The sequence below is a fragment of the Stegostoma tigrinum genome, chromosome 40 (genome assembly GCF_030684315.1).
Source record: "Stegostoma tigrinum isolate sSteTig4 chromosome 40, sSteTig4.hap1, whole genome shotgun sequence".
Classification (NCBI taxonomy): Eukaryota; Metazoa; Chordata; class Chondrichthyes; order Orectolobiformes; family Stegostomatidae; genus Stegostoma; species Stegostoma tigrinum.
Genome location: NC_081393.1, coordinates 12,545,265 through 12,571,156, shown reverse-complemented (window position 1 = coordinate 12,571,156; position 25,892 = coordinate 12,545,265). Strand labels below are relative to the sequence as shown.

At 42.4% G+C, this 25,892-nt stretch overlaps 1 protein-coding gene across 4 annotated transcripts in view; it reads right to left on the bottom strand.

The window, feature by feature from the left end:
- Window positions 1-25,512, bottom strand: part of LOC125448011 (disintegrin and metalloproteinase domain-containing protein 9-like) — a 134,587-nt gene extending 109,075 nt beyond the window's left edge. For all 4 annotated transcript variants that reach the window (XM_059641071.1, XM_059641072.1, XM_048522882.2 and 1 more), the window contains exon 1: window positions 25,167-25,512. In XM_059641071.1, the coding sequence (XP_059497054.1) occupies window positions 25,167-25,248 (82 nt within the window). In that variant the 5' untranslated portion in view covers window positions 25,249-25,512. The remainder of the gene's footprint in view (window positions 1-25,166) is intronic.
- Window positions 25,513-25,892: the final 380 nt, after the last annotated feature.

The window sequence follows — 25,892 nt, the reverse complement described above, 5'->3', positions numbered from 1 at the left end:
CTTTCTGGCAGGAGGAGAAACATTGGAGACATTCTACCAACTCAACAAAGAGTCTGAACACAATCAGATAACTGGCACACAACAACAATTGACAAAATTTGTTAACCAGCACATGGTGACGAGGGTACAGAAATTAGTGAATCTGAGACAAAGAGAAACATTGACACAGTGGAAGATGGAGACCAGACAATCTGTGAACTGACATACTGGAATACGGACCATGCTATTTGTTAGCTGGCACAGTGGAGCAGGAACAACATCTGCAGACTTCTGTGCGTAGGCAGTTTTCAGTTTAGAAGTCAACAGTTTCCAGCAAATCATAATTGATTACAGCCAAAGTCAGCTGACAAATCTAATGCCAGAGATTTCCTGTCGGATTTCCCAGTTGCTTAGATTGCTCATGGCATATGCCAGTTAGAGACTGTTATTTCCAATAAGGGGCTGTGAGATCCAGTCTCAGTCTTCAACCAGTTTCAGTTGATTTTTTCTGGATGTGGAAGCTTTAGGGGAAAGCTTCTGTTAATTTGAAAAGAACCCTTCGTTTAAAATAGTTAAACATCGAAAAATAATACCGGAGATCACTATCTCCAAATAGGTTGGGATACCTTAATAAAGATATACCTGAAATGCCAATATTTTTTGCTGTGCCTCCTTTTTTGCTTAGGTATGGAGTCTTTGCTGACCTACAGCTAGAAATACAGCAAATTTGGTAAAGACAGCAAAATACTGATCATAAACTACAATTAGTAAGTGCCAGGAAATCTTTCAACCTACTGTAAAACCAAAGTATCTACTTCTGAGCAAAGTTAAGGGAGGGATTTCCAGAGTTCAGGGTTGTCACAATCCTGTAGAAAAGCCTGAACCAAAATAGCGAAGTTAACCGAGTGATCCTGCGCCACCTCCCAGCCAAAGGTCATCACAAAGATGGCACAGCAATTAAAATTGGGCTGCTTCAGTGAGAATCTTTGGTAAATGTAACATTAAATTTCTAAAAATTTATTTTCCATTGAAGAACAGGGATTGTGACAATTCTGAGATCTGGAATTCCCTCCGTAAACCTCTGTCCACTGTCTCAAAATTTCAGATACTCCTGAAAATCTAGCATGTCCTTGGTCGTCCACACAAAAATCATATGTGACTGACAAATTTGTTTTATAATGTACTTGTGCAATGTCTTGGAAGCTGAAAGATAATGAGGCTGCAGACTTGCTCACTTAGCCAGAGTGTTTGATTGCAGACATTTCATCACCCTGCTCAGTAACATGGTCAGTGTGTCCCTCCAGTGAAGTGTTGGTGTTCCATCCTGCTTGTTATTGGATAGTGACAAAGGATGCTGTAGGTTGCAGAGAGACATAGATAAGCTGCAGAGCTGGGCTGAGAGGTGGCAAATGGAGTTTAATGTGGACATGTGTGAGGTGATGCACTTTGGTAGGAGTAACCGGAAGGCAAAGTACTGGGCTAATGGTAAGATTCTTGGTAGTGTAGATGAGCAGAGAGATCTCGGTGTCCATATACACAGATCCTTGAAAGTTGCCACCCAGGTTGACAGGCCTGTTAAGAAGGCATACAGTGTTTTAGCTTTTATTAATAGAGGGATCGAGTTCCAGAACCAAGTGGTTACGCTGCAGCTGTACAAACCTCTGGTGCAGCCGCACTTGGAGTATTGTGTACAGTTCTGGTCACCGCATTAAAAGAAAGATGTGGAAGCTTTGGAAAGGGTGCAGAGGAGATTTACTAGGATGTTGCCTGGTATGGAGGGAAGGTCTTATGAGGAAAGGCTGAGAGACTTGAGGCTGTTTTCAAAAAAAAAATTGAGACATATAAAATAATCAGAGGGTTAGATAGGGTGGCTAGGGAGAGCCTTTTTCCTAGGATGGTGACGTGAGCACGAGGGGGCATAGCTTTAAATTGAGGGGTGAAAGATATAGGACAGATGTCAGAGGTTGTTTCTTTACTCAGAGAGTAGTAAGGGAATGGAACGCTTTGCCTGCAACGGTAGTAGATTCGCCAACTTTAAGTACATTTAAGTCATCATTGGCAAGCATATGGACGTACATGGAAATAGTGTAGGTTAGATGGGCTTCAGATCGGTATGACAGGTCGGCACAACATCGAGGGCCGAAGGGCCTGTACTGTGCTGTAATGTTCTATGTTCTATGTTCTGTGTTATTTATATGCCTCGGTTTGCTGGTTGGTATTACTACCCCTTTTGTTCTTCAGCAGTTTGTATTTCAGGTCCAGTTCAATGTGTTTGTCGACGGAGTTCCAAGGCATTTAAATAACAAGCAGGATGGAACAAAAATGCTGACCTAGCAGGGTGACAAAACATCTGCAATCAAACATACCAGCTCAGTGAGCAAGTCTACAACCCTCATCCACAACTCAAGCTACAAGTCTTCTCAGAAAAAAAAGAGATTAAAAGATACTGCATAAATGTCAAAGTTATTATTGTAGCAACAAAGCACCTATACAATTTTTCACTCTAAATATCCTGTTGTTTCATCCTACTAACATACTGAATGGAAGCCCTCATTCATGGTCTTGTTGTTCAAGTTCCATTGCTGGTACTGAAACAGGCAGTGGGGACACAAAGCCAAATTCAGAATCTAAAAAGCCAAATAACATGCAGTTTCAAACATAGCATTTCTTGAATCAATGCATCAAGGCAAATAACTTGATGTTATATTCTACCTCCTTTGCTCAAAGGTCCTGTTCTTGTGCTTGGAGAACACGAATGAGCAGAAAATTTCCATGACCTAGGCTTGCACACTGTCAGTGACCTCAACTCTTGGCACTGACAGGAATGCATCTTGGAGGCTTCAATGTAGCCAGTAAACCAAAGGCTTGAGTTTTTGGTTTGCCTGATGAGTTGGGTCATTTTCACAACAGAATGGGTAACCTTACAAAGCTGGACTATAGACACAAAGAGTTTATCATGTACCACATTCTCTCCAAAGCAAGTTTGGCCACTGAGGTGCAGGACCAGTTGCATCACATTGTACATGCACAATTACACAAAGTTGGATTTTACAAATTTGAGGCTGTGTTATTTTCTGCGAACCTTCATGGTGAGTGATCTGTCATGACCCACAGATTTTTCTCACACCTGTCTTCACCTCCTCGCTATAGTATATCCTGCCTTTTTTGGCATCCTTCTCATGCAACAATATGGCACAAGAGACAAAATTCCTGTGTCTGAGACAACATGCTATGATCCAGCAGAATGGCAGCATGTAGAAGTTATGCGTCAACAATCCTTGTGAGGCATGTGTTATTAGAATCCATGTGTCACCAATCATTCTAAGGATGACATCAGAGAATGTAATAAAATCAGAAGAATTGTAGACTGTAAACCTGGTGCAGCAACTCTCAGCACACCACGGGGTCTGCCATTTTCACCCTCTCCCAATACTCAAATGAACTGGAACAAAAACAGAAATCCCTGGAGAAACTCAGTAAGCCTGGAAACATCAATGGGGATAAAAGAGAGTTAACATTTCAAGTCGAATGACCCTTCTCCAGGACTGATCGTAGCTAGGAGAAGTTAGTAATTATGCTGAAGACAGGGATGGTGGGGAGTTGGACAGAAACAAGTTAAAAGGATAGGTTGGGACAGGGCCTAGAAAGGGAGGAAGGCAATTTGGCAGATAAACAGATCGATGACAGTAAGCCAAAGGAGAAATGTTGATAACATGCACAATAAGTAGGTGCATGTGGGTCGGCTGTGCTGAAAGCAGCCAATGTCATAGTCAGGCCTGGGAAGTTGGGGTGGGTAAAGTTCATTGAGGAAGATGTACAGGTTATGAAAATATTTTGTTCAGGAAAAAGAAAGAAAGAGTCAGCATCCCAAGCAGAAAATTAGTTTCTGATCTTCCAGCTTGCCCTGAGCCTCACCGGAGTCCCATAGCAAGCCTAAGACAGAAATGTTAGCCAGAGAACACAGTGGTGTGTTGAAGTGACAGTTGACTGGAAATTCAGAATCATTTTTGCAGACAGAACACAGACATTCTGCAAAGTGGTCACCCAGTCTCGCATTCACCTGGTCCATCTCTTAACGCCTGCCTTCCCATCCTCAACATCTGTTTTCATCTCTGGGGATTGGGTAGCCATGCGTAACCACTCCAAACCCACTGACTCCCACAATTACTAGAACTATACATCCTAAAAATCTGATTCCTAAAAAGATCCCATTCCCTTTTCCCTTATTTTCCTTTCCCATCGCATCTGTTCCAATGACGCTACCTTCCGCAGGTGTCCTCAGAAACGTACACCTTTTTCCTTAGCCCAAGATTCCCTGCCACTGTGGTTGACAGGGCCCTTACTCATATTGGCACATTTCCTACACTTCTACCCTCACTAATTCCATCCCCTCCCACAACACCAATCATATACCCTGGCCCTCACTTTCCATCCATATCCAAAGGTTCACAAGCCACCATTTCTGTCACCTCCAGAGGGATGCCACGATGAGACACATTTCAATCCTCTCTATTGTCAGTATTTCACAAGGACTATTCTCTCTAGGACAGCCTGGTCCAGTCCTCCTTCACTCCCAACACTTCCCCACACCCCCATGTACCTTCCCATGCGATCACAGAAGAGGTAACATCTGCCCATTTACTTCCTCACCACGTTATGCAAGGTTCCAGACACAGCTATCATGTGAAGTAATGATTTATCGGCACTTTACTCAATCTAATCTACTGTATTTGCTGCTCACAATGTGGCACTGAGGAGACAAAACATGGACTGGATGACTATTTAAGGAGCACTTATGGTCAGCAGAAATGGCCCCAAGCTTCCAGTTGCCTGCCACTTCCACACAGCACCATGTTTTCTGGTCAACAATTTTGGTCTTGGGACTGCTGCAATCAAGCTGGAAGAAAAGCATCTCATTTTCTGCTTGAGGACCCTGCAGCTCTCAGGACTCAGCTTCAAGTTTGATAATGTTATGAATTGAACTTCTTCCACCATCCCTATTACTAGCTTTTCTTTCTCTTAAACTTACTATTTATACTATTACTAATAGTGAGCTTACTATCATCCATCTCAGTCTTCGGTGATTGTTGTTTTCTCTCTCTGGGCTCCATCTCCACCTCATCTATCCTCTCACTTCTTTGTCTGCCTAACACCCTTGCCTCCAGGAAAAATGCCACTTTTGCCTAGCTACCATCAGAACCTAAGGGTCACTAGATCGGAAACATTAATTCTGATTTCTCTCCACAGATGCTGCCAGACCTGCTGAATTTCCGCAGCAATTTCTATTTTAAGTTTCAGATTGCCAATATCCACAGTTCTTCATTTTAACCTCTTTCAACTCAGTTGGCTACAGATTTAACATCTCAGGATGGAATTACATTAAACTGATAATGGGATGTGCATTTATTTTTCAGCAGCATGTTCATCAGCTGGATCAATGTACCTCAATTTCCAAACATATAGATCAAATGACACAGCTGCCAAGATTTACCCATAAGAGCTTTGTTACAGTGTGAGCTGTAGAAATGACCTTCATTTTAGTATTTTGCTCTCCTTCTGCAAGCAGAATGAGCTTCTAATTCTAAGTATGAATTGGTACCTGGAGAAGGCATACCTCACTCCATCTGTACTTTACATTGACGCTACCCTCTGAACCTAATGCTGATCATTGCACACCTTGTACTAATATACACACGCACAAAATTGAGGCACACTATTGCAAACTCCAAGAATAGTTCATGGAAAATGCTTGGATTTAACCAGTGAATGAAAACTTGTACAGTCGGTGATTGTTTTTATAAACTGTTAGTGACTTTGGGAGCTAACAAGCCAAAATTTCTGCTTACCATATTCTCTGATGCGTGAGGTAGTGATAATTTCAATTGACCTTGTGAAACCTGCTTCAGAACACAGGATCTAATAAGAATTCACCCAAGGTATGTGGTCTAACATTATAAATTGAGCCACTTCTTGCTGCCCTTAGATTTTCATGACTTTGCCAATTAATGGAAATACCAAATTCAAAGCTCTTCAAAACATTTTGTATGTGGAAGTTTGTGGGGCAACGCAAATTAACTTTCCGATTAAAGCACGTCTCCTCTGGGATTATCCATTCACTCCCTCTTCACCAGCATCTTAACTTTAAAAAAAAATCCCCATGTAGTGCTGGACAATGCAGACTACAACAGACCCTGAGTAAACCTTCTGATTGTACTTGCTAGTCTGAAATGAAGTGTGACAAATCAAGAACTCCCAACAGTTCTCAGCACTCATAGGTCTTTACATTTCTCTCATGTTTTTAACCCACCAAGAGAGAATCCTGATTCATAGTGAAACAATTGGGAGGTGAAACTCAAATGAAGATTGTAAATGGGCTCAATGATACAGCGTTGGGTTAGCTACTGTTCATGAAATTAACAGCTAACCACTCAACAGCATAGCAATGCAGGAGTAGGTCATTCACCCCCCCCTGCTTAGGATAGATAATGTCGAATCAACCACCTGTTTTTGCTGTGGATAGTACAAGTCATAACCATCAAGAAAAACAGCCAACGGCCACTTTGAGTATGAGCAGCAGCGGAGGTAAGATGAACCTGGAAGACTGCAGCTAAGGTAAGGCAGTTTTTTAAAAATTACTGACCGGTAGCGGGCAGCGGTGTTTTTCTCTTTCACAGAAGGAGCGGGAGCAGCGGACGAAGTGACGAGGGCCAGAGGGGCAGCCGGGAAGGAAAGCAGTGACCATATATATCAGCAAGGCGGCTAAACCCGAGACTCTACAACCGTAGTGTCTCCCACCCACCCTCCTCCTCTAACCTAGTTAATAAGGTAAGGTTCATTCGAAACTTTCTCCATTGAATATAAGTTTGTTATTAATTTTATAGCAACTTCAACTAAGCTTTCTACTTTAGTACTGAGTGGGTATTCAGATAAGTGGGGTACGGATGCTAGGGCAGTTGCTTGCTCCTCCTGCAGAATGTGGCAGGTGGGAGACATGGCACACGTCTCCGCTGGCTACATCTGCGGGAAGTGCACCCAACTACAGCTCCTTGAAAACCGTGTTAGGGAAATGGAGCTGGAGCTGGATGAACTACGGATCATTCGGGAGGCAGAGGGGGTAATTGAGAGGAGTTACCGGGAGTTGGTCACTCCTAAGGCTCAGGACAAGGATAGATGGGTTACAGTTAGGGGGAGGAAAGGGGACAGACAGACAGTGCAGAGATCCCCTGTGGACATTCCCCTCAGCAATAAGTATACCGTTTTGGATACTGCTGGGGGGGATGACCTACCAGAGGAAAACCATAGTAGTCAGTTCTCTAGCACTGAGCCTGACACTGTGGCAAAGAAGGGAAGGGGGCAGAATAGAAAAGTACTCGTGGTAGGGGAATCGACAGGAGATTTTGTGGTCAGGATCGGGATTCCCGGAAGGTACGTTGCCTCCCTTGTGCCAGGGCCCAGGACGTCTCCGATCGGGTGTATAACGTTCTAAAAGGGGAGGGCAAACAGCCAGAAATCGTGTTACATATTGGCACTAATGATATAGCCAGAAAAAGGATTGAGGATATAAAAAGTGATTTCAGGGAGTTAGGATGGAAGCTGCAAAGCAGGACAAACAGAGTAGTGTTCTCTAGTTTACTACCGGTGCCACGAGATAGCGAGGCGAGGAACAGGGAGCGGGCGCAGCTTAACACGTGGCTGCGCAGCTGGTGTAGGAGGGAGGGCTTCAGATATGTAGATAATTGGCATGCCTTCTGGGGAAGGTGGGACCTGTACAAGAAGGACGGGTTGCATCTGAACTGGAAGGGGACCAATGTCCTGGGTGGAAGGTTTGCTCGAGTAGTTCGAGAGGGTTTAAACTAGTATGGCAGGGGGGCGGGAACCTGAGCTGTACACCAGACGTGAGAGTTGATGCAGGTGAGGCAGTAGCAAGAGGTAGACCAGCTAGTGGGAAGGATTTTCCTGGGAAGGAACCAAGGGATCAGTTAAAGTGTATTTGCTTTAACACAAGGAGTATCAGGAATAAAAGTGATGAACTTACAGCATGGATCAGTACCTGGTGCTATGATGTTGTGGCCATAACAGAGACATGGGTTTCTCGGGGGCAGGAATGGTTGCTGGATGTTCCAGGGTTTAGAACATTTAAAAAGAATAGGGAGGGGGGAAAAAGAGGAGGGGGTGTAGCACTACTAATCAGAGAGGGTATCACAGCTACAGAAGCTTCCATTGTCGAGGAAGATCTGCCTACTGAGTCAGTATGGATGGAAATTAGGAACAGCAAGGGAGTAGTCACCTCGTTAGGGGTTTACTACAGGCCCCCCAATAGCAGCAGGGAGATTGAAGAAAGCGTAGGTCAGCAGATTTTGGAAAAGTGCGGACGTAGTAGGGTTGTTGTAATGGGTGACTTTAACTTTCCTAATATTGATTGGAACCTCCTTCGAGCAGAAGATTTGAATGGAGCTGTTTTTGTAAGGTGTGTTCAGGAGGGTTTCCTAATGCAGTACATTGACAGGCCGATGAGGGGAGAGGCCATTCTAGACTTGGTGCTCGGAAAGGAGCTGGGGCAGGTATCAGATCTTGTGGTGGGAGACCATTTTGGTGACAGTGACCATAACAGCCTCACATTCTACATAGCTATGGAGAAGGAGAGGATTAGGCAAAATGGGAGGACATTTAATTGGGGAAGAGGAAACTATGATGCGATTAGACATGAGTTAGGAAGCATGGACTGGGAGCAATTGTTCCATGGTAAAGGCACTATAGACATGTGGAGCCTGTTTAAGGAATAGTTGTTGCGAGTGATGAATAAATATGTCCCTCTGAGACAGGCAAGAAGGGGTAAGATAAAGGAACCTTGGATAACGAGAGCGGTGGAGCTTCTCGTCAAAAGGAAGAAGGTAGCTTACATAAGGTGGAGGAAGCTAGAGTCAAGCTCAGCTCTAGAGGGATTACAGGCAGGCAAGGAAGGAGCTCAAAAATGGTCTGAGGAGAGCCAGGAGGGGGCACGAGAAAGGCTTGGCAGAACGGATTAGGGAGAACACAAAGGTATTTTACACTTATGTGAGGAATAAGAGAATGGTCAAAGAAAGAGTAGGGCCGATCAGGGATAGCATAGGGAACTTGTGAGTGGAGTCTGAGGAGGTAGGGGAAGCCCTAAATGAGTTTTTTGCTTCTGTCTTTACAAAAGAAACGAACTTTGTAGTGAATGAAACCTTTGAAGAGCAGGTGTGCATGCTGGAATGGATAGAGATAGAGGAAGCTGATGTGCTGAAAATTTTGTCAAACATTAAGATTGGCAAGTCGCCAGGCCCGGACCAGATTTGTCCTCGGCTGCTTTGGGAAACAAGAAATGCAATTGCTTCACCACTTGCGAAGATCTTTGCATGCTCACTCTCCACTGGAGTCGTACCTGAGGACTGGAGAGAGGCAAATGTAATTCCTCTCTTCAAGAAAGGAAATAGGGAAATCCCCGGCAATTACAGACCAGTAAGTCTCACGTCTGTCGTCTGCAAGGTGTTAGAAAGGATTCTGAGGGATAGGATTTATGACCATCTGGAAGAGCATGGCTTGATCAAATGCAGTCAACACGGCTTTGAGAGGGGCAGGTCATGCCTCACAAACCTTATCGAGTTCTTTGAGGATGTGACTAGAAAAGTTGATGAGGGTCGAGCTGTGGATATGGTATATATGGACTTCAGCAAGGCATTTGATAAGGTTCCCCATGGTAGGCTCATTCAGAAGGTCAGGAGGAATGGGATACAGGGGAACTCAGCTGTCTGGATACAGAATTGGCTGGCCAACAGAAGACAGCGAGTGGTAGTAGAAGGAAAATATTCTGCCTGGAAGTCAGTGGAGAGTGGTGTTCCACAGGGCTCTGTCCTTGGGCCTCTACTGTTTGTAATTTTTATTAATGACTTTGGATGAGGGGATTGAAGGATGGGTCAGCAAGTTTGCAGACGACACAAAGGTTGGAGGTGTCGTTGACAGTATAGAGGGCTGTTGTAGGCTGCAGCGGGACATTGACAGGATGCAGAGATGGGCTGAGAGGTGGCAGATGGAGTTCAACCTGGATAAATGCGAGGTGATGCATTTTGGAAGGTCAAATTTGAAAGCTGAGTACAGGATTAAGGATAGGATTCTTGGCAGTGTGGAGGAACAGAGGGATCTTGGTGCGCAGATACATAGATCCCTTAAAATGGCCACCCAAGTGGACAGGGTTGTTAAGAAAGCATATGGTGTTTTGGCTTTCATTAACAGGGGGATTGAGTTTAAGAGTCGTGAGATCTTGTTGCAGCTCTATAAAACTTTGGTTAGACCGCACTTGGAATACTGCGTCCAGTTCTGGTTGCCCTATTATAGGAAAGATGTGGATGCTTTGGAGAGGGTTCAGAGGAGGTTTACCAGGATGCTGCCTGGACTGGACGGCTTATCTTATGAAGAGAGGTTGACTGAGCTCGGAATCTTTTCATTGGAGAAAAGGAGGAGGAGAGGGGACCTAATTGAGGTATACAAGATAATAAGAGGCATAGATAGAGTTGATAGCCAGAGACTAATTCCCAGGGCAGAAATGGCTAGCACGAGGGGTCATAGTTTTAAGCTGGTTGGAGGAAAGTATAGAGGGGATGTCAGAGGCGGGTTCTTTACACAGAGAGTTGTGAGAGCATGGAATGCGTTGCCAGCAGTTGTGGAAGCAAGGTCATTGGGGACATTTAAGAGACTGCTGGACATGCATATGGTCACAGAAAGTTGAGGGTGCATACATAAGGATCAATGGTCGGCACAACATCGTGGGCTGAAGGGCCTGTTCTGTGCTATACTGTTCTATGTTCTATGTTCTAATACCAATGACAAAAAAAGATAAAACGTCTTCATATCTACACAGAGAGCAAGCATAAGATCCACACAAGAGTGCTCTTGTTTTCTTTTTATTGAACTTTTTCCCTTCATTTTTTCTTTGTTTTCTTTTACTTTATGCCTGGAGGGTGGTGGATGAAGGAGGGGGCCGCCAGCAGCAGCAATGCCAGGATGAGCCAAATACTATTCCAACCCAGCCTGGGGTTCTCCTGGGAGAGTGAGCAACAGGTCCTGGGCTTACTCCTCCAGCCCAGACTTGCAGGTTGGGCCAAGGCTCCAGGGCCTGAAGGAGGAGAAAAATGGTCTTGTTGCAACGTGGAAGCTTCCAGGTATTCCAGTGGCTCAGCAGGCAATCTCATCCAGGAGTTGTGGTCTCAACTCGGCTTGGCTGTTTGATCATCTCAGCTGCGTCTTCAGAGTATTCCAGTGTTCCTCAAATCAGCTTTCCCTGAACCTGGGAGCCATTAACTGAACTGTCATGAACTTTGAATACTTTTACTATTTTTCGGGATTATATATCACATTATATGTCACAGCCGTAGGCATCATGGTGACACAATTTATAAAACTTCTCACTATATTTTTTGAGGTACACATGACAGGAAATTTCTGTTCTATTCTCATGTCATGTCATGTTATCCAATATACATTCAGCAGTCCTTCCTCATTTGGCACTCGCACGTTTTAAATGCAGTATCCAGTTCCAAACCATCATCTATATGATTTCTCATGTGGGAGAATATTTGATAAATTCCAATTGGCTGAACTGCAAAATTGCCTTCATGTAAATGTCTCCATCACTCCGCCTCACTCATCACTATGCCATTGAAAGAAACACATAGTACTAGCTTTCAAAGCTTGAACTTCCTGTAGCCTCCTCCTTAATCAGTTCTCAGTTAAAGGCAGGGTGAGGCATACTTAAAGCCTATCTGAATCAGATAGCCTGTTAAGAGTAATGGGGAGTCATCCATTATTTCCTGAAGTCCCCTCATTTCTTTAAGTAAACAAACTTTGTAAATTATAGACTGCAAAATTACTGGAATTGTTTTTTCACGTTGGATTAGATGGGCTGCATAGAGTTCTGTGTCTTTTACTGGAAATGACCATTTGATACTTTTGGCACTCTAAGCAAACAAGAAAATTACAAAGCCATGTAGCAAATGTGACAGCAGAGCAGCCACACTGATGGTTTGCTAAGTGCTGTATTCCAAATATATACTGATGAAGGACAGAAGCATAAAAATACATGAAAATGGAATCTGTGACTTTTTTAGCCTAAATGTATAATGGTTGAATTAAAACATTTGTGGCTTTGCATTAACAATGTTATTAGGAGATGTGGCAATGGTTAAGCTAACACTGACTTCAAGAGATTGTACATCTTAAAAAATAATGTAAACAGGTTGCTTCACCAGGTCAGACAACCATGATGCCACCCGAGCAGCAGCACTAAACCCACGTGCCCATATCCAGTTGCATGTTCCTGAAAATTCACGTGGCCCTCGGAGAAATGACCATGTCTCTCATTTTCTGCAATTGCTCTAGCAGTTTTCACAACCTCAGGATGTGCCAATGTACTTTACTGTCAATTGTGCATCTTTGAATTGAGGTCATGGTTGTAATGCAGGAGCTATGGCAACAAATTTATGCACAGCAAAATCCCACATAACAGCAATATATTTAATGTTGTTGAGGTACACTTTTTTGATGCTGAATTCATAGGAGGATTTTTAAGCATCACATTGCAATTAAATTCAATCCATTCATGCACATCTTCTTTCAGAGGGTTGCTGCACAGCAAACAGCAAAGGGACCCCTTTGCAATTCTCTTTGCATAACCCATGAGGAAAGACACCAACTCAACATTCCTTGAGGCAAACTCACCATAAACACATTTGGCTCCTCAAAACAGTTCTATCATTCAGTGGGATTCTGACTTATCTGTAATCTAACTCTATGTACCTGCATGTTAGTTGCATATCCCTCTTATGTTTGATATCTATTTGTTGTGATTGTAATGAGGTCATCCAGTTGGATCTCATATAATACGAGTTCCCTGATTGGACCACATGAACAGCCCTAATCAGGGAGCCCTGGCTGACAGATATAAACCAGAGTGTCAGTGGGTCTGTTCACTCTGACAGCTTGGTCTAAAAAGCCGGACCAGTGACTATCCCTATGTATTTTTAATTCATACTTGGGATGAGGGTGACGCTGGCTAGGCAGCATTTATTGCCCATCCCTAATTGCCCCAGAGAGCAGTTCAGAGTCAACCACATTGCTATGGTTCTGGAGTCACGTATAGGTCAGACCAGGTGAGGATGGCAGTTTCCTTCCCTAAGGGACATTTGTGAACCAGATGGGTTTTTCCAACAATCCAGTCATCATTACACTCTGAATTCCAGATATTTTATTGAGCTCGAATTCCACCATCTGCCATTTCGGGATTTGAACCAGTGTCCCCAAAACATTATCTGGGTGTCTGGATTAACAGTCCAGTAACAATACCACTGGGCAATCACCTCCCATGTGTAAATAAAGGGTGACTTGGTGATGGGATACCAGCCTCTGTGGAGTTATTTCAGTCTTGATCGCAGTTTTAAATTTAATAAGTCATCTAACAACTTATCAAAAAGAGTGATCCAAATTTTATCACCTTTTCCTGAAGAAATCACCAGGGTGACTCCTTTGTTTTAAATGTTATGTCCACCTGATTGATTTGCTGTTCATTAGGGAATTACTGTGCCATTTGCTTTGAGAGTTGTCTCTACCTACTGAGCTATAGCAAACCTTCTGTAATTCCCAGATAAAACTTCATAAGTCTCACAATTCTGCACATAATAAGTTTTGTTGAGGTTCTGAGGACAGAAGACCAAATCAATAAGACTTGGCCAGGAAAGGCAATGGGCGGAGAATGGGAATGAGGAATTTGGGAATCAAAGAGGTTTTGTTTGTTGCCTGGAGTTAAATCCTTTAATCAAGATGTGCAATGTCAGGCTGAAAACCCCGTAGATTAACATACAAAGAAGGGCAGGGAGTAATGGGTAACCTGGGGTGCACTCACTCAGAAACGCAGCCTCCCGTGCGCGGTGCGAGAAGAATCTTTAACCAGGGAGCCCGTATATTCTCAATTATAGAATATTGTGTGTTACATATAGTGAAGAAAGATAGAAAATTTAGAACCTAAATAAGTAATTAGATTCCATGAATCATTTGTGTAAACCCGAACAGTTGACTGGGTCAGTTACCAAGACTATACTGTTTATTTGCTTTTACCCAGGGTACTGGCATGCTTATTGAATGAAAGAAGGATTCAGAAATGTGGATCAAGTCACAATGCTTTTCATTCCTATTAGTTCCCCAAGTATTCTACACATAAAGACAACAATAATTCTGCTCACAAAGTAAAGTAAATATTTCCAAAGAATCAAGCGTGCTTTATGAGATCTGGTCCTGCTTAGAGTCAGACAGACAGCACAGAAACAGACCCTTCAGCCCAACTCATCCATGCTGACCAGGTTTCCTAAACTGAACTAGTTCCATTTTCCTGCGTTTGGCCCATATCCTTCTGAACATTCTCTATTCATGTACCCATCCAAATGTTTTTTAAATGTTGTAATTGTACTCGCCTCCACCACTTCCTCTAGCAGTTCATTCCACACACAGACCACCATTTGTGTATGAAAAAGCTACCCTTCGGGTCCATTTTAAATTTTTTCCTCCCACTTTAAACCTATGCCCTCTATTTTTGGGCTCCCTTACCATGGGGAAAAGACTTTATCTATGTCGATCATGATTTTATAAACTTCTATAAGGTTACGCCACAGCCTTCTGTGCTCCAGGGTAACAAGTCACAGCCTATGCAGCCTGTCCTTATTCCTCAGACCACCTCGTCTCAGGAACATTCTTTTAAATATTTTTTGCACCCTTTCCAGTTTAGTTTGATGGTTTCTATAGCAAGGCAACCAGAACAGTACACAGTACTCAAAATGTGACCTCACCATTGCCTTGTATAGCCATAACACGGCATTCCAATTCTTGTATGCAGTGATCTGACTAATGAAAGCATCTGTGCCACACACCTTTCACCATCTTGACAAGCTGTGATTTCACTTTCAAGGAACTATGTATCCGCACCCCTGGCTCTCTGTTCAACAAGACTCCACAGGATCCTAACACGACCTCTAAGTCCTACCCTGGTTGGTTACTAAAATGCAGTACCTCGCATTTGTTTGAATTAATTCCTTCTGCTACTCTTTGGCCCACTGGCCCAGTTGATCAGAGTCCCACTGTACTCTGAGATAACATTCTTCATTGGTGATATAGCGCACAATTTTGGTGTCATCTGCAAACTTATTAATCATGCTTCCTGTATTCTTATCCAAATTATTTAGATAAATTATGAACAGTGGACCCAGTACCAAGCCTTGTTGACACTGACATTGCTTGTCACAGGCCTCCAGCCTGAACAACACGCCTCCACCACCACCCTCTGTATCCTATCATCAAACTAATTTTGCCTGCTGTTGGCTAGGTCTCCCTGGATCCTATGTGTTCTGATGTTACTAGTCTACCATGCAGACCTTGTCAATCTGTTAGAACCGTTGTGGAAGGGTTTCATGATCCTAAAGCAACCTTGTGATGATGTCACAGAGTTTCTTATCACTGAGCGTAAATAGCAGAGTATGTTGAAACCTGGAAGACTCTCATGAGTAGACAACATGAACTCACAAAGAAGTTTGATTCATCCTTCAGCATAATACATAATAAAATGGTGCACTGTTGTGTGTCTTTACATCTTTTGGTTCCTCTAAATTTGAAATAATCACAATTCAACTCAAAACTCTTAAGATTCTTCAAGTACGTTGCATTCAGCTCTCGAAGTCAAGGGGCAGAGAGCAAATGACAGAAAAATGTCAATGCGGAGATATGAGAAGAAAATCAATCTGGAGAAAGAAAAAGTAAAATAAAAAGGATTCTGAGCAGTGGGACTTGAGTATATATATGTTCACGCATGTGTACATGAGAAACCAAACAATGAAACAGACAAGACCTTACCCTCGGCTTCACTGGTAAGGACCTAAGGTACAAAAGCAAGCAAGTTAAGGGCTTGCATAAGACATTTGATCGGTCGCAGCTGGAAAACTGTGGACAGTTCTGGAAACCACACTTTAAAAAGAAGTATCAGAAGGCTGATAGATTAGAGTGTAGAAGAGGCTGACAAGAATGGCTCCAAGGATGAGAAACTTCAGTTATGCAGATAGATTGGAAAATTTAGGATCGGTTTCCCCAGAGAAAAGTAGGCTGAGTAGATTTGATTGAAGTATTCCAAATCTGGACGAAGTAGACAGGGAGAAATTGTCCCAAACGTGAAAGGAACAATTACAAGAGGGCATAGATTTCAACTAAATGGCAAAAGTAAAACAAAGTCAGAAAAACAAATCTGTTCAACCAGCAAGTGGTTAGGGTCTGAAATGCCCTGCCAAAGAGAATGTTGGAGAAAAGTCCAAGTGAAGCATTCAAGCGGGAGTTAGAGTAAAAAGTGCAAAGAAGGAATGTGTACAGTTAAACAGAGAAGACCAGTGAAGCAAACAAAAAGTGAATTACCCATTTGGAGAGCTAGTGTAGACATGATGAGCTAAGTATCTCCCTTCCAAGCTATAATCATTCCCTGAAACATATCCAAATTACTTTCACAGGCAAAAAATTAAGTTAAGATTAACAATTTATTCTAACATGTAAACTGAATTCCTCAAGCGATAACACGGTGTGAAGCTGGATGAACACAGCAGGCCAAGCAGCATCAGAGAGGCAGGAGAGCCTCTGTCTGCATAACCTAAGTTTCTGATGAAGGGTCCCGACCCAAAACGTCAAGCTTTCCTGCCCCTCTGATGCTGCTTGGCCAGCTGTGTTCATCCAGCTTCACACCATGTTATCTCAGATTCTCCAGCATCTGCTGTTCTTACTATCTCTGAACTCCTCAAGAACTTTGTTTCTTTTGTTAGCAATACATGATTCATCATATCATTTCGGAAAGTAGGATGTTGTACCTCCCACTGGTTAATTTTGCACTTGTCAAGGAAGATGAGCATGCTGTGTGTGTGATATTGTGCATACTGCTCCTCGTGTGGTCGAGCCGTATGTTACATCGCAATTATTGTCTAATTTGTAGTGATGTTGTTGATGATGGTTTGCCATTTGATGTATATGCTGTCAAACTATTTAGTAATGTTGATAACCTTTTCTGCTCTCCGAGCTCAGGGATGGGTCAACTATAAATGCCGTTCCTTCTCCTTTGCCTACTGGTTTCAGTTTCCATGACCTTAGAGATCTTGCAGTACTGAGTTTAAAAAAACAACAATGAACTGCAGGTGCTGGAAACCATGATGGGATCCTATGATGGGACACAAAACAAAAACGCTGGCAATCACAGCAGGTCAGGCAGCTTCCATGGAGGGTAAACAAGCTAATGTTAAGTCGAGAGATCCTGTACATGAATAGTTTGTCCTTTCACCCATTCAAGTAGTGATCTGCCACGTGTGGAGTGTTGACTCCCTTTTGCCTGTACGTCACCGAGTGGTTGTCTTACTTGCTCCTCGTCGCTTGGAGAAAGTATCTAGCTTTGAAGATTTGTCTAATGTCTCTTTCCATTTAATATTTCATAACAGCCTTGAGAGACGTTAAGGCAACTCCGACTAATCCTATGTCTTGTGATTTTGAGACATTTCTATCTATCATCTGGATCTATCTTTCCGTAGACTTGGGTAATGTCATGATAAGGGTTGAACCCAGACTGTTCAGTGAATCCCTTAAAGTCTCTGGAGGCAAACTGTGTTGATTGTCTTAACTATTTCAGGAAATTCTTGCTCAGAAACAGATTTTGTAATCCTAAAATGATTTTTGTAGCTGTCCCATTTTTTGCACTACTTTTGTTCCTGGCTTGCATTTCAGAGTGAAATCTTAACAATCAATCCTCAACAATATGCTCATGGTTTGAACAGATTCTGCTTTGTAAATTTGCTCCAGTGAAAGATTATGTCTATTCACAAAATTTCTTTCATTTAAATAGGATGTAATTTTCCACAACTAGACAAAAATTACAAAAGTGCCTTTTCCATGTTCATTGCAGTTAAACTTTTAGAAAAGAATGCTGTCAGTTCCTCTGTTTTACCAAGGCTGCTCCAAGACCTTTTGTAGAAGCAGCAACCTGGGGACAAAAGGATTTCCACTGTGTTAAAATGAAAAAGTTGAAGTAATCCAACTCAATCATTGAGTTGCTTGTTCATGAGTGACAGAAAGAGAGAGAGAGAGAGAGAGAGAACTGATAGTCACTATGCCTCAGGAGAGGGGACAGATTGAGACAAAAATTCCTTTCAACATGGGAATTGAATGCACACTGTTGGCATCACACTGTATTGCAAACCAGCCTACAAGCTAAGTGAGCTAACTGACCCCTTTAAACATGACAGACCTATCTCTTAGAATATTTTATTTTTCAGAATGAAGTACTACCTTTCACAGTTTGCTGAAACTTCTTTCATGACTCTGACTGAGAACTCAACATCTTGCTTCATTGATCTTGGAGATCGTCTTATGTTTTAACTCCTATACACAATGGTCAGTGCATTGAGCACAGGAGTTGGAGGGTCAGCTTACATCTGTACAGGACGTTGCTTGGGCCACTTTTGGAATATTGCGTCCAGTCCTGGTTGCCCTGCTATAGTAAGGATATTGTGAAACTAGAAAGGATTCTGAAAAGATTTACAAGGATGTTGCCAGGGTTGGAGGGTTTGAGCTATAGAGAGAGGCTGAATAGGCTGGGGCTATTTTCCCGAAGGCATTGGAGGCTGAGGGGTAACCTAGAAGAGGCTTATAAAATGATGATAGGCGTGGATAGGGCGAATAGATGAGGTATTTTCCCCGGCATGGTAAGTCCAAAACTAGAGGGCATAGGTTTAAGGTGAGAGGGGAAAGATTTTAAAGGAACCTCAGGGGTAGCTTTTTCATGCAGAGGGTGGTGTATGAATGGAATGAACTGCCAGAGGAAGTGGTGGAGGCTGGTTCAATTGCAACGTTTAAAAGGCATGGGTCTTGGAATAGGAAGGGTTTACAGGGATATGCCTCAAATACTGACTATAGGACTAGGTTAATTTAGGATATCTGTTCAGCATGGACGAGTTGGACCAAAGGGTTTGTTTTCATGCTGTACATCTCCACGACTCTATGGTTACTCCTGAATTGCTCTGCAATTTTCTTTTCTCTGGGAACTTTTGTAACCAGACATTTAATACAGTTGTATGGTACAACACCTATCGTGCTGTCCATCTCATTTTGGGTTTTATTTTCTTCTCATATACCCAGTTGTTCTGTGTTGGCTTATTTACCATCCTCTTGCTTAGTTTGGCAGCCATGTTCTCAGTGATTTGGCTTTCCATATGCTCTGCAAATTTGCTCTCTATCTCAGATATTAGTTTCTGTCTGTGATCTTGTATGGTAGCCCACAGTTCCTGCCTATCTTTGAGTCTGGCCCCCTTTCTTTTGCCAACGGTTCACTATATCATCAACCCTGCTTGCTTTCCTTTTGACTCAATTAATTGCCAGGCACTTGGGCAATCAGCATCTTCATTTGTCTACTCATGACTTCACATGCTATGGCAGTATCTTCAGCCCCCCAATATTTGAGCTTCTCCTTTCTAGTTAAATCATTATGAACTTCAATCTTTGCAGAACCTCAAAATAAGCCAAACTCTCAGTTTCCATATGTGATGTCAAATTTATACTTTTCACCTACATTTCCTTTTTCTTCTTAAGAAATGGTCATCAGCTCAACTGACTCATGCCTGATTTTGAAATTCACGTCATTAGATCTGATGATTTGAATTTGGTCGGAGATGGGTGATATTTTATCAAATGTTTTGTCCAGGTTTTGGCTGCTGCCCACCTTCAACTCCCAGCTACCAAACAAATTTAATGTTTACTCTCTCCTGCCCCCAAAGCACGATGGCTAACCTCCATTTTTCATGCAAGCTTTGGCGCACGAGTATTACAATATGATATACCAAGGTGATGCTTTTCTCTTTGTATTTTCAAACAGGTTCCAATATCAGAAAGAAGGGTTCTCAACACATTAAAATCAGTTTGGGTTCACTGTGAAATAATTTCATTGCCCGGCCAACGCAAACCCCTTGGACTCTGGAAGCACCAACGGCAGATCAAGAGCCCCACAAATCAGTACTGCCACTCAAGGAGATGTGTCTGATCTGTTTCTTAATTCCAATGCATCTAGTTCTGCTTTGGATTAAAATGATTAATTGAGCTGGTATTTTCAAGGAAATTTTTCCATACTGCTGCAACCCTTGTGTTAACATTTACTCCCTGAATTACCAAAATCTTCAGCACATCTGCCAGCATCTGTAAACAAAATCTTGAGAAAAATATGATAATTCACCAGAAGAAGTCCTATTCTCTTCAAAGTTTAAATTCTATACCTCTGTCCACAGAGGCACTACAGCCAATGAGAATTTCTAACATTTTAGTTTTATTCAGACTTTCCCAACTAGAGGCAGAAAAAGAGGGCACAAAAAGTGGTGGAGAAATAGGGGCATGAAAACACAGGGATGGGAAAATATGGTGGGGGGGTGGATGGGAGAACAGACAGTGAAGGAAACAGAAGGGCATTCTGTTTGTGCCCCTTTGCTTTGCCCCAACTGGTTCTCCCAGACTGCAGATTTACCTATATTCCCAATTTCCTTCGTCAATGACTTGCCCATGATTTCGTCTTTCTTGTCCTAAATTTGCCACGAGCAGATTAAAATATCCCTACATAACCTATTAATTCTTCTCACAATCCTAAACACTTGAATGAAATTGCAGGATAACATATTCAATCACTTAAGCAATCTTTTCTCACAATCTACTGCTTGGAGATCTGGTAATATCATAGTTAATGTGCACTGCCCTCCTTCCACAGCCAACAGATCTTCGTAAGATACATTGTTACAGACATGACTCCAGATGTAATTTCAAATCAAGGCTTTGTATAGCTGCAGCTCCCCTTTGTGATCTAGTCATCCAGCTGTAAAAGTTAGGATTCCGAATTTCTTTGTATCTCATGACTACATTTATGTGATCTGTGTACATGTGCCTAAGCAACTTTAGGTGCGCTGTCCTAGCTTTTCACTATTTTTAAGATTAAGCTTTTTATTTTGGATATAACTTGTCCTGCCACCTTCTAACAATTGTGAACATATACACCAAGGACCCACGTTCTTGCACGCTTGAAAACAATATTAGGCTCCTCCTGCAAATTGTTTCACCCAAAAAGTCAATCACTGCTGTGGAACTTGTCCTAGTGCTGCTCAAGGCTCTCTGAACTGGAACACAAACTCTTTCTCTCTCACTCTCTTTCCCCACTGCTGCTGCCAGCCCTGGTGAATATTTCCAGTATTTTGTCTGTACTCCACGTAAAGTAACTTAAGAGAGGTGTGACATAGGACCGTGTTAGGATAATCCTTTCTGAACTTGAAAGTTTACGGGGTTGAAAGAGGGATCCCTCACCATCAGGCACTTCTCCAATTTTTTTAAAATTCTGGTTTTGTAACCAAGCTGGCATCAGAGAATGGCGACTTTGTATAGTTTTCACCATACTTGAGTACACATGGCAACAAAATCTAATTCTAATTCATATTTACCCATATCTTTGGTGTGCTGGCCAAATCACCACTCCAGGAAAGTCTGCTATTATCTGACTTCTACTTGCAACCAAAACAAGTTTTGCAAAATCCCCAAACGTCAAATCACCTGCTCAAATCCAGGTCCATCATGAAGCGAAATTAAAACTTTTAATTCCAACTCCTAGAGGATGCCACTCAAAATTGTGATCCACCGAAAAGACAATAAATTCACCTATCCTGTCCACCTCCAATTCATTAACCAACATACCCAAGGTACCATTCTTTTCAACCCTATACTTGTCATTACTGACTATGTGTGCTACATTGTCAATTTATCAAATGTATCTGTTGTGCTATCCTCAACAAACTTCTTTGCTACTTCCAAGAATTTACACAAATTTGTTAGGTTCATAATCATAAACAAGTTTGTATTGGATATCTTATTTAACCTTTGCTTCTCCAAAGGAGAATAAACTGTGCTTGAACTGAATTCACCTTATACTTGTAACTACATTTCTAAAGATCAGTACTACAAATGACCCCAGCAAAACTGTGATGCACTGTCATCCATTTCTCCTCATTGTACACATCTGCACTGCCTCTTCGATTTCTACCAGAAGTAGAAAAACGGGGAAAAAGAAAATCAGAGTTGATTCAGCCTGAGTGCTGATAATGTGAATGTGAAGACGGTGGGTAATGACACAAACAATAATCTTTAATGCATACCCCCAACAAAATCCCAATGTGCACCATTTGCTGAGCAAGTTGATGCATTCTTTTGGCTTTACTTCAAAAATAAGAAACAGTTTTGTACATGTATTAAGTTACAAACACAGAATTTCCTGTGTTGCATATCAACACGCTTACACAAAAAGTTCTCAGTGCAGTGATTCGAGGGCAGATAATCTGATTTTGGGCCAATCAAGACCATTGACAGAAAACTGCCTCAAATCAGAAATGTTAAGTCTGAGTCACAACAGGAAAGAAGTAGCAAACACATCTGGACTACCCGTCATGCGGTCAGGGCTTCTCAAATTTAACCGAATAAATTACTTTAAGTATGGCAAGTTACAGGAATAGTGTTTAACCTAAATCTCGTAAACAAGCAGTTTTTGCAATTTCAACCATTTTTTACACAATGATCAATCTCTGTGATGTCCTGACGTTATCTAACTCACAGCTCCAGATCAGGAGCAAAGACAGGCCAATCAAATTGAGAATGGATAAACTGAATCTCGTAAAAAGGTAGATTAGATTGAAAAAATTCCCTTTAGTGGCATTTGCAAACATTGACCTGCTCATTTTTTATTAAAATGTAGGATTTTCCTTTCACTCCTTCTTGAACAAACTATCACATTTAAATTGACAAAACTGTCAATTGACCTCTTGAGTGAAACAACAGGTTAAATGTTTTGAAATAAAACTTCCCCGAAGTATCTCAGATTGAAGCCAACCTTGAATTTCCTTTCAGAATCCCTTTAGTCGACATTTCATGATCACTGTGGGCCCCAAGAAAGACTTTTTTGTTAATGTTTACGAAATCAGGGTTACTCGACTACGTGGCCAAATTTCATCTGAACTCCATCTACAAGTTCGTAGCTAACACTACCATCGTAGACCAGATACCAAACAATGATGAAACAGAACATAAGAGAAAGAGAGTGCTTGGTGATGTGACAACACCAAGGATAACAATCTCTCCCTAAATGTCAGGAAAACTAGAGAGCTGATCATCGACTTCAGGTAGCATGGAGAAGGGCACGCCAATATTTACATTGATGAAGCCAAGTTGGAGATGTTGTGAGTATCAAGTTCCAAGGACCGATAATCACCATTCTGACTTGGACCACCTGCATTGTTGCAATGGTCAAGGAGGCACAACAATGCCTCTTCTTCCTCAGGAGGATAAGGAAATTCACCATGTCTGCGAGGACTCTCACCAGCTTGTAAAAATGCACCACAGAAAACATTCTATCTGGGTGCATCACGAATTGGTACGCAACTGCTCTGCCAAGTGTCATAAGAAATTGCACAAAGTTATGAACACAGCCCAGGCCACCATGCAAGCCAACCTTCCATCCAATGACTCCATCTACACTTCTCAAAGCCTCGGGAAGGCAGTCAACATCAAGAAAGACACTTTCAACCTCTGCTGTCAGGCAGAATACACAAAAGTTTGAACACACGTACCAACAAATTCAAAAACAATTTCACCCCCACTGTATTAAGACTTCTGAATGGACCTCTCAAATTTCAAATCTAATGTTGATCTTGCCTTTTGTGCATTTTCTTTGCAGTGTAACTTTGTATTCTTTACTGTTCAATCACCCTATGACTTTTTGTGTTTCTATGCATGTAAAACAAAACTATTCACGGCACTTGGTACATGGGACAATAATAAGTCAAATTATATCTTGGCAACATAATTTTGCAATGATTTTCTGGTGTTGACAATCACGCCCATAAAGTTTAAACAGGGCGCCGGAACCTGAAACAGCCTTGAAAAGTCAATAACTAAAGTCCACAGCTTCAGAATAAGAGAATTTAAGGGGAACTGGGAGATGAAATGCAATCTACTACTATCCATTGAATCAAAGGGAAAGAGAAGAAACTTACTATCGTATTTCTTGATTAAAATCAAACAAATTTGAAATTCCACCTCAAACAAATATTTACATCCACAATCCTTTTCAGATAGTCTCGATATTTATTGAAACCACATTGCAATTCCCGTTCTTTCCTCCCCTGCCTTTCGAGCTACCATGTCCACATCCAAACATGAATGTGGGAGCAGTCGCTGGGAGATTTGCTCTACCCCACGGGGTCACTGTTTGTTCAAAAGCAAGCAACGTGACACGACTGAAATGTCAAGGAATGATCCAGTGGGTTCCGGGTTCCGCCGGGAGCTGCTCTGGCGAGTCATCCCAAGTCAAAAATCAAAAACCACAAGACCAGCCCACGGGAGCGACAGAAACTGGACTTGAGCCATCACCAATTCGGTGACTTCATGTTGACAAAAAAATCTAAAATGTGTTACACAAGGATATTCGTTTTCCCCCCTCCTAATGCGAGTTGATGTGTTCCTGTTGCGAGAGCCTTGCGATGCTTCCCTTTCAGCAGAGAACAGACTCGCTACGAAATGATGCTGGAAGGGACAAGTTCCAGTTTCATTGCAGACACTGGAAATCAACATCAGGCGCAGCGTAGGACTGGCGATCAATCCGCTACCGCCCGAACCAAACTGCCAGTTTACCCTACGATCGCCGGGAATTTGCAATCGCTAATCCAACACCCCCTTTGTCTTCCCCCGCCCGACTCCCCTTGGCAGGGACCTCGATCATCAAAGCTGTTCCGATGATTGGCCAAGCGAAACAAGATTGTGCTCATTCTGAAATTTGGAACAAATTTCAAAAGCATGGGTGCAGTCTACCAAAAAATACTCATCAGAACACAACAAAAACACCCGCCAGATAACTACTGTATTTATCGCCACTGGAAATGACTTCACCTCGGCAGTGGGAGAAAAAATAATTGACAAGGGAAACCTGACAATAGCCCAGTACAAACACTGGTGTGCTGAGAAAATGCCTTCCCCACACCCAAGGAGTTTCATTACACGATTCCGCAAACTAATTTGACTTGGTTTCCTTCCCCCGAGTAACTCACCGATCTTTGCTATCACAAAGTATAACAATGCCATGAAAGTTGGCATAAAAGCAGCGTAATATTTCCTGAAATTTCCAGCCATGTTCTGTCGCCAGTCCGTCCAAGGCTCTGCCGGTGCTCCCTCACCCCTGGTAGACCTGGCGTTGCTCTGGCTTCAACAGGCCAGAGAGCAATGCATTTCACCCCTCACTTTTAACGGAGCGATTTACAGGTGCAGTTGGTTTTATCCGGAAGAGCTGACTGTTACGTCCCCTGTCACCTAAATATAGAGTCAAAAAAGTGCACTTTGAAAGGACTTAGTCTGCAGCTCTCTCCAACTGCGATTCTGCTCTGATCATCCATTCATAATTCCCCAGCGACTGCTGAAGTAACGCATGCGCTTCCAGTTCACCCCCACCCCCACACACACATGGACTGCGCTGCGCCCTCTTTGCGACGCTTCGGAATCGGTCTTATCGGGCTAACTTTCCTGGGCTGCAGAATCGCCTTCGAGGAGAACCTGTTTCGAGCAAAAGACCTTGATTTCGCCGGTATTACACTGGGGAAAGCAACGAATCAGTTGGTCGAGGAGGAGAAACTTCTTTGTACTTGATACAAAGACTAAGTCCTCACAGATTGAAGGCGAAAAAAAAGGAGGCAATTTATTTACTTGTTTGTTTGCAATGAGTTGTAAACTGCGCGACATGATAGGGCGGTTTAAGCAGATCCAACTGCAAGACTCCCATG